Source organism: Arachis ipaensis, chromosome B03 (genome assembly GCF_000816755.2).
Source record: "Arachis ipaensis cultivar K30076 chromosome B03, Araip1.1, whole genome shotgun sequence".
Lineage (NCBI taxonomy): Eukaryota > Viridiplantae > Streptophyta > Magnoliopsida > Fabales > Fabaceae > Arachis > Arachis ipaensis.
This window is the reverse complement of record NC_029787.2, coordinates 117,533,388-117,544,269: the sequence shown is the minus strand read 5'-3', so window position 1 is coordinate 117,544,269 and position 10,882 is coordinate 117,533,388. Positions and strand designations below refer to the sequence as shown.

Genomic DNA, 10,882 nt, shown 5'->3' with positions numbered 1-10,882 from the left:
TATTCTTTATAAAATTGTTGTTGAATTAATCTTAAATTTTTTAAAAAATTAGCCGCTAGAAATATATTTAATGCAAATCAAATAAATTGAAATAAAATTAAAACAAAATAAAACTTTAAAATAGTTTTGGCCCGGTTATATTTCAAAGGTCCCAAGGTCCAAAAGGAGAACCAACCTAAAAAAGGTAGTGTGAAACCCACATCACTAAATTGTAACTGGCGTCCTGTTGCAGCGAACCATATACATTGGGTGCAAGTAATCTCTTATTTAGCCTCTATCATTGATACAACATAGGCAGATGATAATCCAAGCAGTAAGGACATTGAAATAACCGTACATAAATCCCATGCGATGTGCAGCTTAAACAGATAATTGCTAAGACAACTAACTAATCAAGCTTCTTATACAAGATGCAATCTCATTTAAGGAACAGACTATGAAGCAGCACCTGTAAAGACCTTCCTAACAATCCAGTCAAACCAACACCAAACAGTATAATGGATAACAATTTAAACAGGAAGTAATCCTCCAAAATAGATTGATTCTCCTCATAGTAGAATCAATAGGAAAAGTGATACAAAAAAAATTTATACAGATTCTTTGGAGGTATTACAAAGACACCAAATCTCCATAAAAGCCATAATCACATGCATATTAATTGAAAATTGAGACTATTAAACTGCAAGAAGAAATATTGCAATCACAAAAGCATTATAATACTAATGATTGTCAGAATTGCTATTGTCAGTAGAATCAAGGCTACTCTTGCAGCTCTCTCTCAAATCTCTCAGTTCTTCAAATTTTGATTCCTGAAAGTAGAATGAAATCACTCAAAGTGTTAGCAAAGAAGTAGAAACAAAAAACTAAGATAAATATCAAATAACAATAACACGCCTAAGAAGCTGCCCATTCTTTTGTGCAGACTGAACTCTGGACGAGTGTGCTGTGTCATGTGTGTATCTCCTAAGAATGGAAAATCGCAAGTGTAGAAACAGATAACATTCGATTTTGAATGAAATGGCAATAGAGAATCAAGAGGACATCAAGAGTGATAGGACTGGAACTCACAAGCTGTTTAGTTTCTTGAGCAAATGTGTTGCCCATATGAACAAAGAGTGACTTCCACTGCTCCATAAGGCTCAATTCTAATTTGGATGACTCTGTGCTGCTCTGTGGATCATGCACCAATTTCTCCTTTAAGTCAGAAAACCTCTGAAGCGTTGTGCTTGCCTCTTTCTGACTCTTCTTCAGAGCTGGCCAAACACAAGAAACATTAACAAAACATGATCAATAACTGCAGCATTCAATAAAGATTGCCTAAAGTGTAGTCCTTTATAACAACAACTCACCGCTTAGTCTGCCCTTCACATCTTGATAATGGAGATCCGACCAGATATAAGCAGCTATACATTAACACAGGAAAACACAGATTTCAATCATCATACCATAATATCATAACTTAACATTAATTTCCCATGATTTCAAATATCACAAATAGACTCTTTCACAGAAATTAGTTATAACGACCTTTGGAGCAAAAGGAACAAGTGCATTGTTTCAGAAGGTCGACGCTATCAACAGACGGGTTTGCGCCACTAACCCCCTTGAGAGTCGAACACCGTTCTAGGCCTAGAAATCCAAAATCGTGGGAAGCAGAGATCACCGGCGGTTCCACCGCAACAGATTTGGAAGACGCTAATTTATCAACACAAACCTCTGTGTCATCATTTTGAATGACGCGGTTGCTGAAGCCTTCAGTTATGGGTATTCCTTCCGGAACACCGCTAGGGTTTCTGTCTTGAACATCGTTTCCTAACCCCAAAGAAGTCACACCGGCGCCACCGAAGAAATTCTGTTCCTCCGGTAAATTGTTGGTCTGTGGATCCGATGTTTGAGATGAGAGTGTCCGTAACGAGGAGTCAGAGACGGCATCGCAGAAGAGGAAACTGAGGGAAGGGTTTTTCCCCTTTTCTGGGAACTGAAGCTTGTCGTTATCGTTGAACTGCGTGCTCAATTTCGCACCTAATTGAAAGTGGAACTTCTTTTTGGCGAAGTGGGAATCCCCATCGCTTGTGGTTTTGCGAGGGGAGTCGCCGGAGATGGAAGAAAAGGGCCTCTTGGAGGGGCGGTTGGTGACATCTGAGAGAGCAGGACGGGTGTTGAAATTGAGAACCCTGTCGCTGAAATTCTCTTCCGTTACCATGAATCTGACGCGAATCGGTGATCTGGTGTGTTGAATCTTGAAACCCTACGAATTGGGCGTAAGTAACTTCACTAACAAACACCGAAAACCCTACAAATAGAGTGGCGTAAGAAATGAACTACCTCAAAATTTGGTTCGGGTAGTGAGAGGAAGGAGGATTCTATTACATGCTTCCACAACTAAAAAATTGGAAGTGTAGGTTGCAGTGTAGAGAGAGAGTGAGAGTATGTTATTCATCATGGGAGCTCAGACACGCCCCAAATTCTCAGGCGGGAAGAAAGCGGGCCTCGCCGCGCTTTTCAACTTTTTGAAAGCTGCGGCGCGCCATTCTCTCAATCCATATTACAATTGGGCCTCTTTACCATCTTCTACTGGATCACCGTCCTGGTGCTCTCCCCGGGCCCAAAAACTATATTAAGTGTTCCTCCACCCTGACAAAAACAAAAGGGGTGGTCCTCCACGTCATAACAAATCTTCGGTCTACCTTCTGACGTCTATAAGATGTGGATATTGAGATATTCCCTTCGTTCTGAATGAACAAAATAACAAAATTTAATTATTTAACTAATGGCATGTGGCAAGAATGGTAAATGGATGTCAGATCCAATTTGGGACAAGATATGAGCCTAATAGAAAATGAAATTGTAGACTGTAGTGGCGAATCGGTCTTGACAAGATGCCTTATCCAACCGCAGCTACAAAGCAGAGTATGGGACTATGGGCCAAGGGTGAGACGAACGGGGAGTTGTGCTGAAATGAAACAAATAAATAAAGAGAAACGTATTGGTATGCGCGCCCACAGTAAATTTAATTAGTAGCCGCAAAATATTAATGTAATCCTATGAGAACCCGCCACGAGTCACTATCGCTTCAAAGCCACGTTATCAAATATCAATTGTGCCGTGTACTCATGATTCATGAATTTCACTATCATTTATGACATCGCTCATGATCTAACAGATTCACATTTGATAACGAACTCTTGAGGGAAGATTAAAGATTACAAAAAACAAAATGCAAAGTGTAATTAATCAGATACCGAAATCATCCTACGATGAGGAGGAGGAGGAGGAGGCGGTGTCACGGCGAATAGAGAGGGTGCGGCGGCACTTGGAAGGCGTTCCCTATTGTGTGAGGACGGGGCAGGTGGAGATGGTGGCGTGCGCGAGGGTGAATTTGAACGTGGAGACGGCGGCTCTGTCGGGATACATGAGGGGGAAGTACAGGGACATTCAGGAGAAGGTGTACGAGTACTTCAACAAGAAGCCGGAGCTGCAGACGCCGGTGGAGATCCTCAAGGATGACTACCGTGAGCTCTGCATGAGGCAGCTGCTGGGGCTAGTCAGGGAGGCGGGAATCAGGCCTTTCCGCTACGTCAGCGACGACCCTGCTAAGTACTTCGCCATCGCCGAAGCCGTTGGCAGCATCGACATGTCCCTCGGCATCAAAATGGGCGTCCAATACAGGTACTTAATTTCTTCCTTGCTTCTTTTCACGTGAGAATTGGATGCCTTTTCAATTTGATTTCACTGTTTCTGTGCAGCCTGTGGGGTGGTTCTGTGATCAATTTGGGGACTAAGAAGCACAGGGACAAGTACTTTGATGGCATTGATAGCTTGGACTATCCCGGTTGTTTTGCTATGACCGAGCTTCACCACGGTAATTGTTACCTTATTCATTACTCATTCATACTTGTATCTATTTTTCTTTTTGGCTTACAAGTAATGTAACTCTGACTCTGATGCTGCTCAAGCATAATTATCCAATTACAACAACACTGCTGAGATTTGAAATTATCAAACATGCATATCATCGTCAAACAAGACACTCAAATGCCTTTAAGCAGAAAAATGTTTTCCCCTCCCAAATTCCCTTCAGTTTAGGGTTCTGTAGAAAAGTGTTACTTCTGTGCCTTTCTTTCATACGTGCAGGGTAGAGACACTATTCAAATTTAAATAAACTGTTTACCTTCTTTTTGTTCAATAGGTTCAAATGTGCAGGGCCTCCAAACTGTCGCCTCCTTTGATCCAATCACAGATGAATTTGTCATTGATACGCCAAATGATGGCGCCATCAAGTGGTGGATTGGCAATGCTGCAGTGCATGGCAAGTTTGCCACTGTTTTTGCCAGGTTGAAGCTACCTGCTTATGATACAAAAGGAGCTGCTGATATGGGTGTCCATGCCTTCATAGTTCCCATAAGGGACATGAAGACCCATCAGCCACTTCCAGGAGTTGAGATTCACGATTGCGGTCATAAAGTAGGCCTCAACGGTGTGGATAATGGAGCATTGAGATTCCGCTCTGTGAGAATTCCTCGAGACAATCTGCTAAATCGATTTGGAGATGTTTCCCGTGATGGGAAGTATACAAGTAGCCTTCCTACCGTAAATAAGCGCTTTGCTGCAACCCTAGGAGAACTTGTAGGTGGTAGGGTGGGCCTTGCATATTCTTCGGTTGGTGTCCTGAAGATTGCAGCCACAATTGCCATTCGGTATTCTCTGCTTCGTCAGCAATTTGGACCTCCAAACCAGCCTGAAGTGTCTATTCTTGATTACCAGTCTCAACAGCATAAGCTTATGCCAATGCTGGCTTCAACTTATGCTTTTCATTTTGCCACTGCAAATTTAGTGGAGAAATACGCTGAAATGAAGAAAACCCATGATGATGTATTAATTGCAGATGTCCATGCTCTTTCGGCAGGTTTAAAGTCTTATATTACTTCATATACTGCAAAGTCACTCAGCACCTGTAGGGAAGCCTGTGGAGGCCATGGTTATGCTGCTGTAAACCGGTTTGGTTCCTTGAGGAATGACCATGACATTTTTCAGACGTTTGAAGGAGACAACACGGTTCTTCTTCAACAGGTTATTGACTAAGCTCTGTCAGTTCATTCTTCTTCTTTTATTGTAACTATAATTTTCATAATCTGATAACCAACAAGATAGTATAGGAATCAGAGGCATCGGAACTCAGCCATTTCTTTTCAGTCACTGATTTTATATATACATAGAGTGAAATTTCTGCACAAACAACAGATGCAGTTGGTTGGCCCTTACTTGGGTTCAAAGTACAACTTCAACCTCTTTCTATCACAGTCCTCTTCCCCCCTCCTTTTGGATAGGTGTAGGTGCTGAGTTTCCTGTTATTTGCATTATTATTCAGGGATTAACTATTGATAAAGCTCCTTCAGATCTTGTTTTTATTAGTCTCCAAATGAATAGCTAAGCTACCATGTTAAAATAATTCGTTATATGATTTGATTGCCAGAGCAGAGATATAGATTTAGGCCTGTTCATTCTCTGTTTGGTAGCAATTGATGTTATACAGATTTAGGCTTGTCATACATTTCAGTTTTGGTTTTTATATTATTCTATTGGGAGGTAAGGTTAGTTGGGTGTTTGAGTTGTTTGTTTTACAAATGAAGGTTGCAGGTGATCTTCTAAAACAATACAGAGCAAAGTTCAAAGGCGGGGCTTTTACAGCGACATGGAACTACCTGAAAGAATCCATGAATACATATCTGTCACAGCCAAATCCAGTTACAGCTCGGTGGGAAGGCGAGGACCATTTGAGAAATCCGAAGTTTCAGTTAGATGCTTTTAGAGTGAGTTTTATCTTGGTTTCTTGACCGCAGTACAGTACTAGGAATATGGAAACATTAATGAGTCAACAATTTATTTGATTTTCACTTTGCTTTATTACAGTACCGAACATCCATATTACTTCAGAGTGTTGCTGTACGACTCCAAAAGCATTCTAAAACTCTTGGGGACTTTGGTGCATGGAATAGGTGCTTGAATCACCTTTTGACACTTGCAGAGTCACATATTGAGTCAGTCATCCTTGCTAAATTCATTGATGCTGTTCAAAGGTTTGTTCTAATTCCTAGTGTTTGTATCTTCTTATCTACATGATACTATGCCCATTTTTTGACTTGGCCTATTCATTCACCAGCTGTCCTGATCCAAGCTCTCAAGCTGCTCTCAAGCTTGTGTGTGATCTTTATGCTCTGGATCGAATACGCGATGACATTGGAACCTACCGTAATGTTGATTATGTGGCTCCCAACAAAGCCAAGGTATAAAACTGAAAACACTTTTTGAAATAGAAGTACTATCATTTTTGTGAGGGAAGAAAAAAAAATGAAAAAAAAGTTCAATGCAAAAAAGACAATGAGCTGATTATTAAATAAAAAAAAAAATTATAATTGCAGTTCCTTGTAGATTTTAGCTAAGGAACAGATAATACAAGTTTTATATGAGCTTGTGGTGGTTTTGAAATGACCACTCAACCCTGAGCAAACAGCCAACAGAACATAACAATTGGACCTTGCATTTTATAACGTTACAATCTGAATGTCATTAAATATTTTTTTTCCGTCATCCATTTTACAGGCGATCAACAAATTGACGGACTATCTGAGTTTCCAAGTGAGGAATATTGCAAAAGAACTCGTAGATGCATTTGATCTACCGCCTCATGTTACAAGGGCTCCTATTGCCATGCAGTCAGAAGCGTACACGCAGTACACACAAATTGTTGGATTCGAATAGCAGAACTGCAGCATGGAGAATTCACATGAAATTAATAATAATAAATAAATAATTTTTTTAGCGTATTGTTGAAATTGGATTTCACTAGTTTCTTCAAGATGAATCATCGAAAGAAAATAATACCAACACACACACACAAACCACGATCAACAAACCAAAGCAGTTTGAGGCACGAATTGGTCGAAATAGAAAGTTATTGTATAAGAAGTATATTGTCTTTAGGAGAAACAATTGCAAGACTACTCATCCTGTTTCATTGATTGAAAATTGTTGTTCAAGTTGGGCATATTGAGACGCATGATTTCTATGGTTTCAATATTTAAGGACATGAAAACGATATAAGAAAATGGTAGACAAAAGTGTCTTCGAGCAACCGGCAATTAAGTAAATCTAATTCTACCACAGAACACAATGCCTTTGCTAGTTATGACGACATCATATTATCATAAGCTTACGACTCGGTTACAGAGATACCCTTCACCCATTTGACATCATAACATGTGTACAATACAATACTACAATGATTCTTCGTGTCTTCCATGCTACCTAGACATCAGGATCAGGCAGAAGCCAGCAATCAAGGATTAACATTTGTCGGCCTTCATAGTTCTGCAGTTATGATATGCAGTTCGAGCTGCTTCACTTTTTTGCCTGATATCTTCATACATCTTCAACGATGCCTCAGAAAATTTGGTCAGTCTATCAAGTAATTTGGTTAGGCTGGCCTGTATGCAGCACAAATTTGCAGATTCGTCTTCATTGTCTTCAATGGTTTTACTCTCAGCTTCAGCAGTGCTTCCTTCAGACTCGTTCTGTTTCTTGAGAAGTTGATCATTTTGGTGCTCCATTAGGTGGTGAAGATCAGACAAGAAGTTTCTGATTGCTTGACTTAGTTCCTCAGAGGGCAAAGCCTTGATCCCAACAGACCAATCGCGGCAAAGAACAAATATGGGTGGCGCCAAAACTCGGCGAGGGGAGAATGGCCTTCTGCTCTTGGATCGCTCCCTTGGATGCAGTATGCAGTTTTGCAGCCATCCATTGACAGCTTCCACATACGAGGTGTGGCTGTTAATCCAGTTAGCAAAGCTCAGACCAAAAATCTCAATTTCTTCATGAAGCTGCACCAATATATCTCTGCGCACCTCGCCTTGCAAGGTTCCTGTTGAGCTCCTAGAATGATATGCCAAGGAGATGGTGATGTACTGTGCATGATGGCATTCCAGCATGGCCTTCCACATCCTGGTTAATCTGCACAGCCAAGAGCAGCTATAGTTGTCAACCTTAGTTGTCAATGGTGCAAATCTTTAAGGATAGAAAATGGTTAATATAAACATAAAGATCTGAAGTCCTCAACTTACCCTTCTACTAATTCAAAAAGTTGTGGGTACAACTCTTCATCCCTGATGCTCTCAATTCGTTTAGATATGGTATCAACAGAATAAATAGCCACTATTATACGTGAATGCAGATCCTTTACAACAGACCGGGTTTTGTCAATCACATGAGTGCTTTGATCTTTTGCAAATTGATGTCTAAGCTGGCTACATTTTCGATCATAGTTCTTCCTGATGGATTCACTAGCCTATGATCAAGAGGAAGAAGAATTAAAAACACAAATTTTGGATGTGCATGCATTTATGATTCCATCAAGTCAAATAGATAATAAATAAAAAAACATGCTTATGATTTTATTACTCAAGCCATGAAGCCCTTCACTTTTCCTTTACAATAACTGTAATAGTACCTTTACTTCATCATAGAGTTTTCGCTCCCAGGCATACAGTCTGTCAAGGGTGGATGAATGGCTTCCCGCAATCATGCAGAATTCTTCAGCAAAGTCACTTCCACTGTCATCAATGTCTTCCTTCGATCTTGGTGTTAAAGGGTTCCTAGATGAGGATGACCGAGAAGATGCTGTTCGCCTCCAGCTAATAATTTTCTGTGCAGGCTCTGCACAAAAGGTGACAATTTAGTCCCTCATAAATATTCATCTTCTAGGAAACATTGACTAGGTATAAAGAAAAGGAGAAAATTTTGATAGAAATAGACAGCTTGTTGCTCAAGAAAAATATCAAACTGCTTCAAATCAAACATCATTATGACTGTCTCAAAGCTTTGTTACAAGGGGGAAAAACCTTACATATGCTTCATCATATAGCTCAAACTAGTATTTACTCATTAACCAACTTAACCATGGCTAAACCAATCATTGAACTGTTGTTTACTGAGTATCAATTACAAAATTGAGCTGCAATTTACCCTGGAAGATAGGTGTAGTCTTTCTGCCACAACAAGCAGGCTGGACAGATGTGATCAAAGCCGCAGCGGATGACTTCCCTATCAGAAGAAATGTGATGGAGACTAGTAAATAAACTTCACTGAGAATATGTCTTAACAATTTGTTGTAATTAAGTTGCAAATTCAGACACAAGTACGTATCTGGAATGATATAACAACCAAGGAAATACCTTTTGCCTCCGAATATCCAACCATGATTTTATTTGCCTCTAACAGCCTCAACACCTCCCTACCAGACTCAGAAGCTCGAATGAACCGGTGCTCTATATCCTTTATGCTTGAGAGAAAATCTTTAGCTCTGTGAGTGATGAACTCTGATGGATCCTCTCTTTGCGCACACAAATCTTTACCAGCTATGTTCTTCTCCGTCTTTGAACTGGACCTTCCAACACCACCATTGCCTACTACATTCTCTTTCATAACACCCCCATTGCTAGTTGATTCTAGCTGCTTCACTCCAACATCAGCCACTTGCTTGCTACCTCCAACTCCTCTAGAAACTACTGAATGATCAGAACAGTGTCCATATGAACTGCCATACTCATTTTCCTTTGTAACACCACCAAAATTTCTACTATGCTTCTCATCCGAGTTCAGCTTCATCGTGCCATTTCTATCCGAACCAACACCTAACCATTGATCCCTAGCAGCTCCAAACACAGTTGAACCACCTTCCTCTTCATGGCAACATTCACTAGTAGCATGCCCTACAAACCTGAAGCTCTCATTGTCCTCCACAGGGTCAAAGAAATCCCAAGATTCACCTGACTCGGGAAGAGGAGGTGGTGGTGGGGGCATTGTGAATACATTGGATTCATCATCCAAAAAACTGTCACCCCCACAAGCATTGACCCTAACAGTGACAGAAGCATTCCCCCCTGACCTCATGTAACTGAGTGTAGTCACAGGAGGGGAAAGGGGACTATGAAATTCTGGCAATGGTGAGTCAGAAGCATCAACCTCTACCTCAGCAAGATGTGACGGTGGTGATGATGGAGAAAGGTAGCTACATTGAGATGGGGTTTTATCTGAAATTGAGAGAGAAGACTCCACCAAGACCTCAGCTTCAGAGTACCTCCGGAGAGCAATGCCAACGTTTCGAAGAGATTGAATGTAAGAAACGTGTGCGGCGGCGAGAGCATACCTGGAATCAACGGCGACCTTGATGAATCGGTTGCGATCCCTGCAGAGGGTCAAAGCTTCGTTCTTTTGGGGTTTGGAGTTTGCAGTACCCATTACCCCTTTACAAGATTACACCCATTTCATTGTGGAGTGTGTAGTGTTGATTTATGAGAAATGGGCACCATTGATGAAATCAAAGAGGGTAACAGTGTGGTTAATGAGTACTTTGACAGTGTAAGCTTGTTGCAGAGAGGGTCAGGGCAACGAGCAATGACCAATGAGGAGAGAAAAAGAAAGTAAAGGGAGAGAAATGGAGAATCCAAAAAACCAAAGAAGGAGAAACAAAAAACGTGAACGTGAACGCGGCTTCCTTCCATTTCCAGTGACTAAATTTCTGCATAACTTTATTAGTCACTCACTCACCCTCGTTTTCTGTGTTTGTGTGTCTCTGTCATGCTCTTCCGTTTTATAATTATTTGAAAAAATATTATATGCATATTTTTGTATTTTTAAAAATAATTGATAAGTAGTAATGGCTTTTACGATTAGGCTGATTGATATAGTGTTTAAAAGTATTTGTCTAATTTATTAAAAAGAGTTAAAAATTATCATAAAAAATAAATTAAGCAAAATTTAGACACTAAATTATAAACATCCTAAAATTCACCTTGCGAACTATGCCATGGAAGAAAAGAAAAGCTTC

The 10,882-nt window shown here is 40.4% G+C and overlaps 3 protein-coding genes across 4 annotated transcripts; 1 reads left to right on the top strand and 2 right to left on the bottom strand.

Moving 5' to 3' along the window:
* On the bottom strand, nt 361–2,958 carry LOC107631107. 2 transcript variants are annotated; one of them, XM_021119391.1, is made up of 5 exons: nt 2,854–2,958; nt 1,528–2,732; nt 1,350–1,403; nt 1,069–1,253; nt 361–809 (listed from the first exon to the last, which is right to left on the bottom strand). In XM_021119391.1, the coding sequence occupies exons 2-5, from the start codon at nt 2,201–2,203 to the stop codon at nt 720–722; spliced, it is 1,005 nt and encodes a 334-aa protein (XP_020975050.1). In that variant the 5' UTR covers nt 2,204–2,732; nt 2,854–2,958; the 3' UTR covers nt 361–719. The 2 variants fall into 2 exon arrangements, with proteins under 2 accessions (XP_020975050.1, XP_016189922.1); XM_016334436.2 differs by lacking the exon at nt 2,854–2,958 and having other exon boundaries at nt 1,528–2,248; nt 2,326–2,851.
* On the top strand, nt 3,073–7,045 carry LOC107631105 (acyl-coenzyme A oxidase 2, peroxisomal). The gene is made up of 7 exons (XM_016334435.2): nt 3,073–3,669; nt 3,747–3,862; nt 4,190–5,070; nt 5,631–5,810; nt 5,911–6,077; nt 6,161–6,284; nt 6,601–7,045. The coding sequence occupies exons 1-7, from the start codon at nt 3,218–3,220 to the stop codon at nt 6,757–6,759; spliced, it is 2,079 nt and encodes a 692-aa protein (XP_016189921.1). The 5' UTR covers nt 3,073–3,217; the 3' UTR covers nt 6,760–7,045.
* LOC107631104 lies at nt 6,972–10,628 on the bottom strand. The gene is made up of 5 exons (XM_016334434.2): nt 9,228–10,628; nt 9,019–9,096; nt 8,504–8,709; nt 8,118–8,341; nt 6,972–8,007 (listed from the first exon to the last, which is right to left on the bottom strand). Exons 1-5 carry the CDS (start codon nt 10,291–10,293, stop codon nt 7,344–7,346), a joined length of 2,238 nt encoding a protein of 745 aa, XP_016189920.1. The 5' UTR covers nt 10,294–10,628; the 3' UTR covers nt 6,972–7,343.

What these genes read in the sequence shown, in the direction of transcription:
- LOC107631105 (XM_016334435.2), top strand. Translation starts at nt 3,218, where the DNA reads ATGCAAAGTGTAATTAATCAGATACCGAAATCATCCTACGATGAGGAG. An exon ending in TATGACCGAGCTTCACCACG is followed by an intron (nt 3,863 to 4,189) that starts GTAATTGTTACC and finishes TTTGTTCAATAG; the next exon opens with GTTCAAATGTGCAGGGCCTC. An exon ending in TTCATTGATGCTGTTCAAAG is followed by an intron (nt 6,078 to 6,160) that starts GTTTGTTCTAAT and finishes TTCATTCACCAG; the next exon opens with CTGTCCTGATCCAAGCTCTC.
- LOC107631104 (XM_016334434.2), bottom strand. Translation starts at nt 10,293, where the DNA reads ATGGGTACTGCAAACTCCAAACCCCAAAAGAACGAAGCTTTGACCCTC. An exon ending in GACTACACCTATCTTCCAGG is followed by an intron (nt 8,710 to 9,018) that starts GTAAATTGCAGC and finishes CCTTTTGTGCAG; the next exon opens with AGCCTGCACAGAAAATTATT. An exon ending in CTTTTTGAATTAGTAGAAGG is followed by an intron (nt 8,008 to 8,117) that starts GTAAGTTGAGGA and finishes TTGGCTGTGCAG; the next exon opens with ATTAACCAGGATGTGGAAGG.
- LOC107631107 (XM_021119391.1), bottom strand. Translation starts at nt 2,203, where the DNA reads ATGGTAACGGAAGAGAATTTCAGCGACAGGGTTCTCAATTTCAACACC. An exon ending in TGTGAAGGGCAGACTAAGCG is followed by an intron (nt 1,254 to 1,349) that starts GTGAGTTGTTGT and finishes GTGTTTGGCCAG; the next exon opens with CTCTGAAGAAGAGTCAGAAA. An exon ending in CTCAAGAAACTAAACAGCTT is followed by an intron (nt 810 to 1,068) that starts GTGAGTTCCAGT and finishes TTCTACTTTCAG; the next exon opens with GAATCAAAATTTGAAGAACT.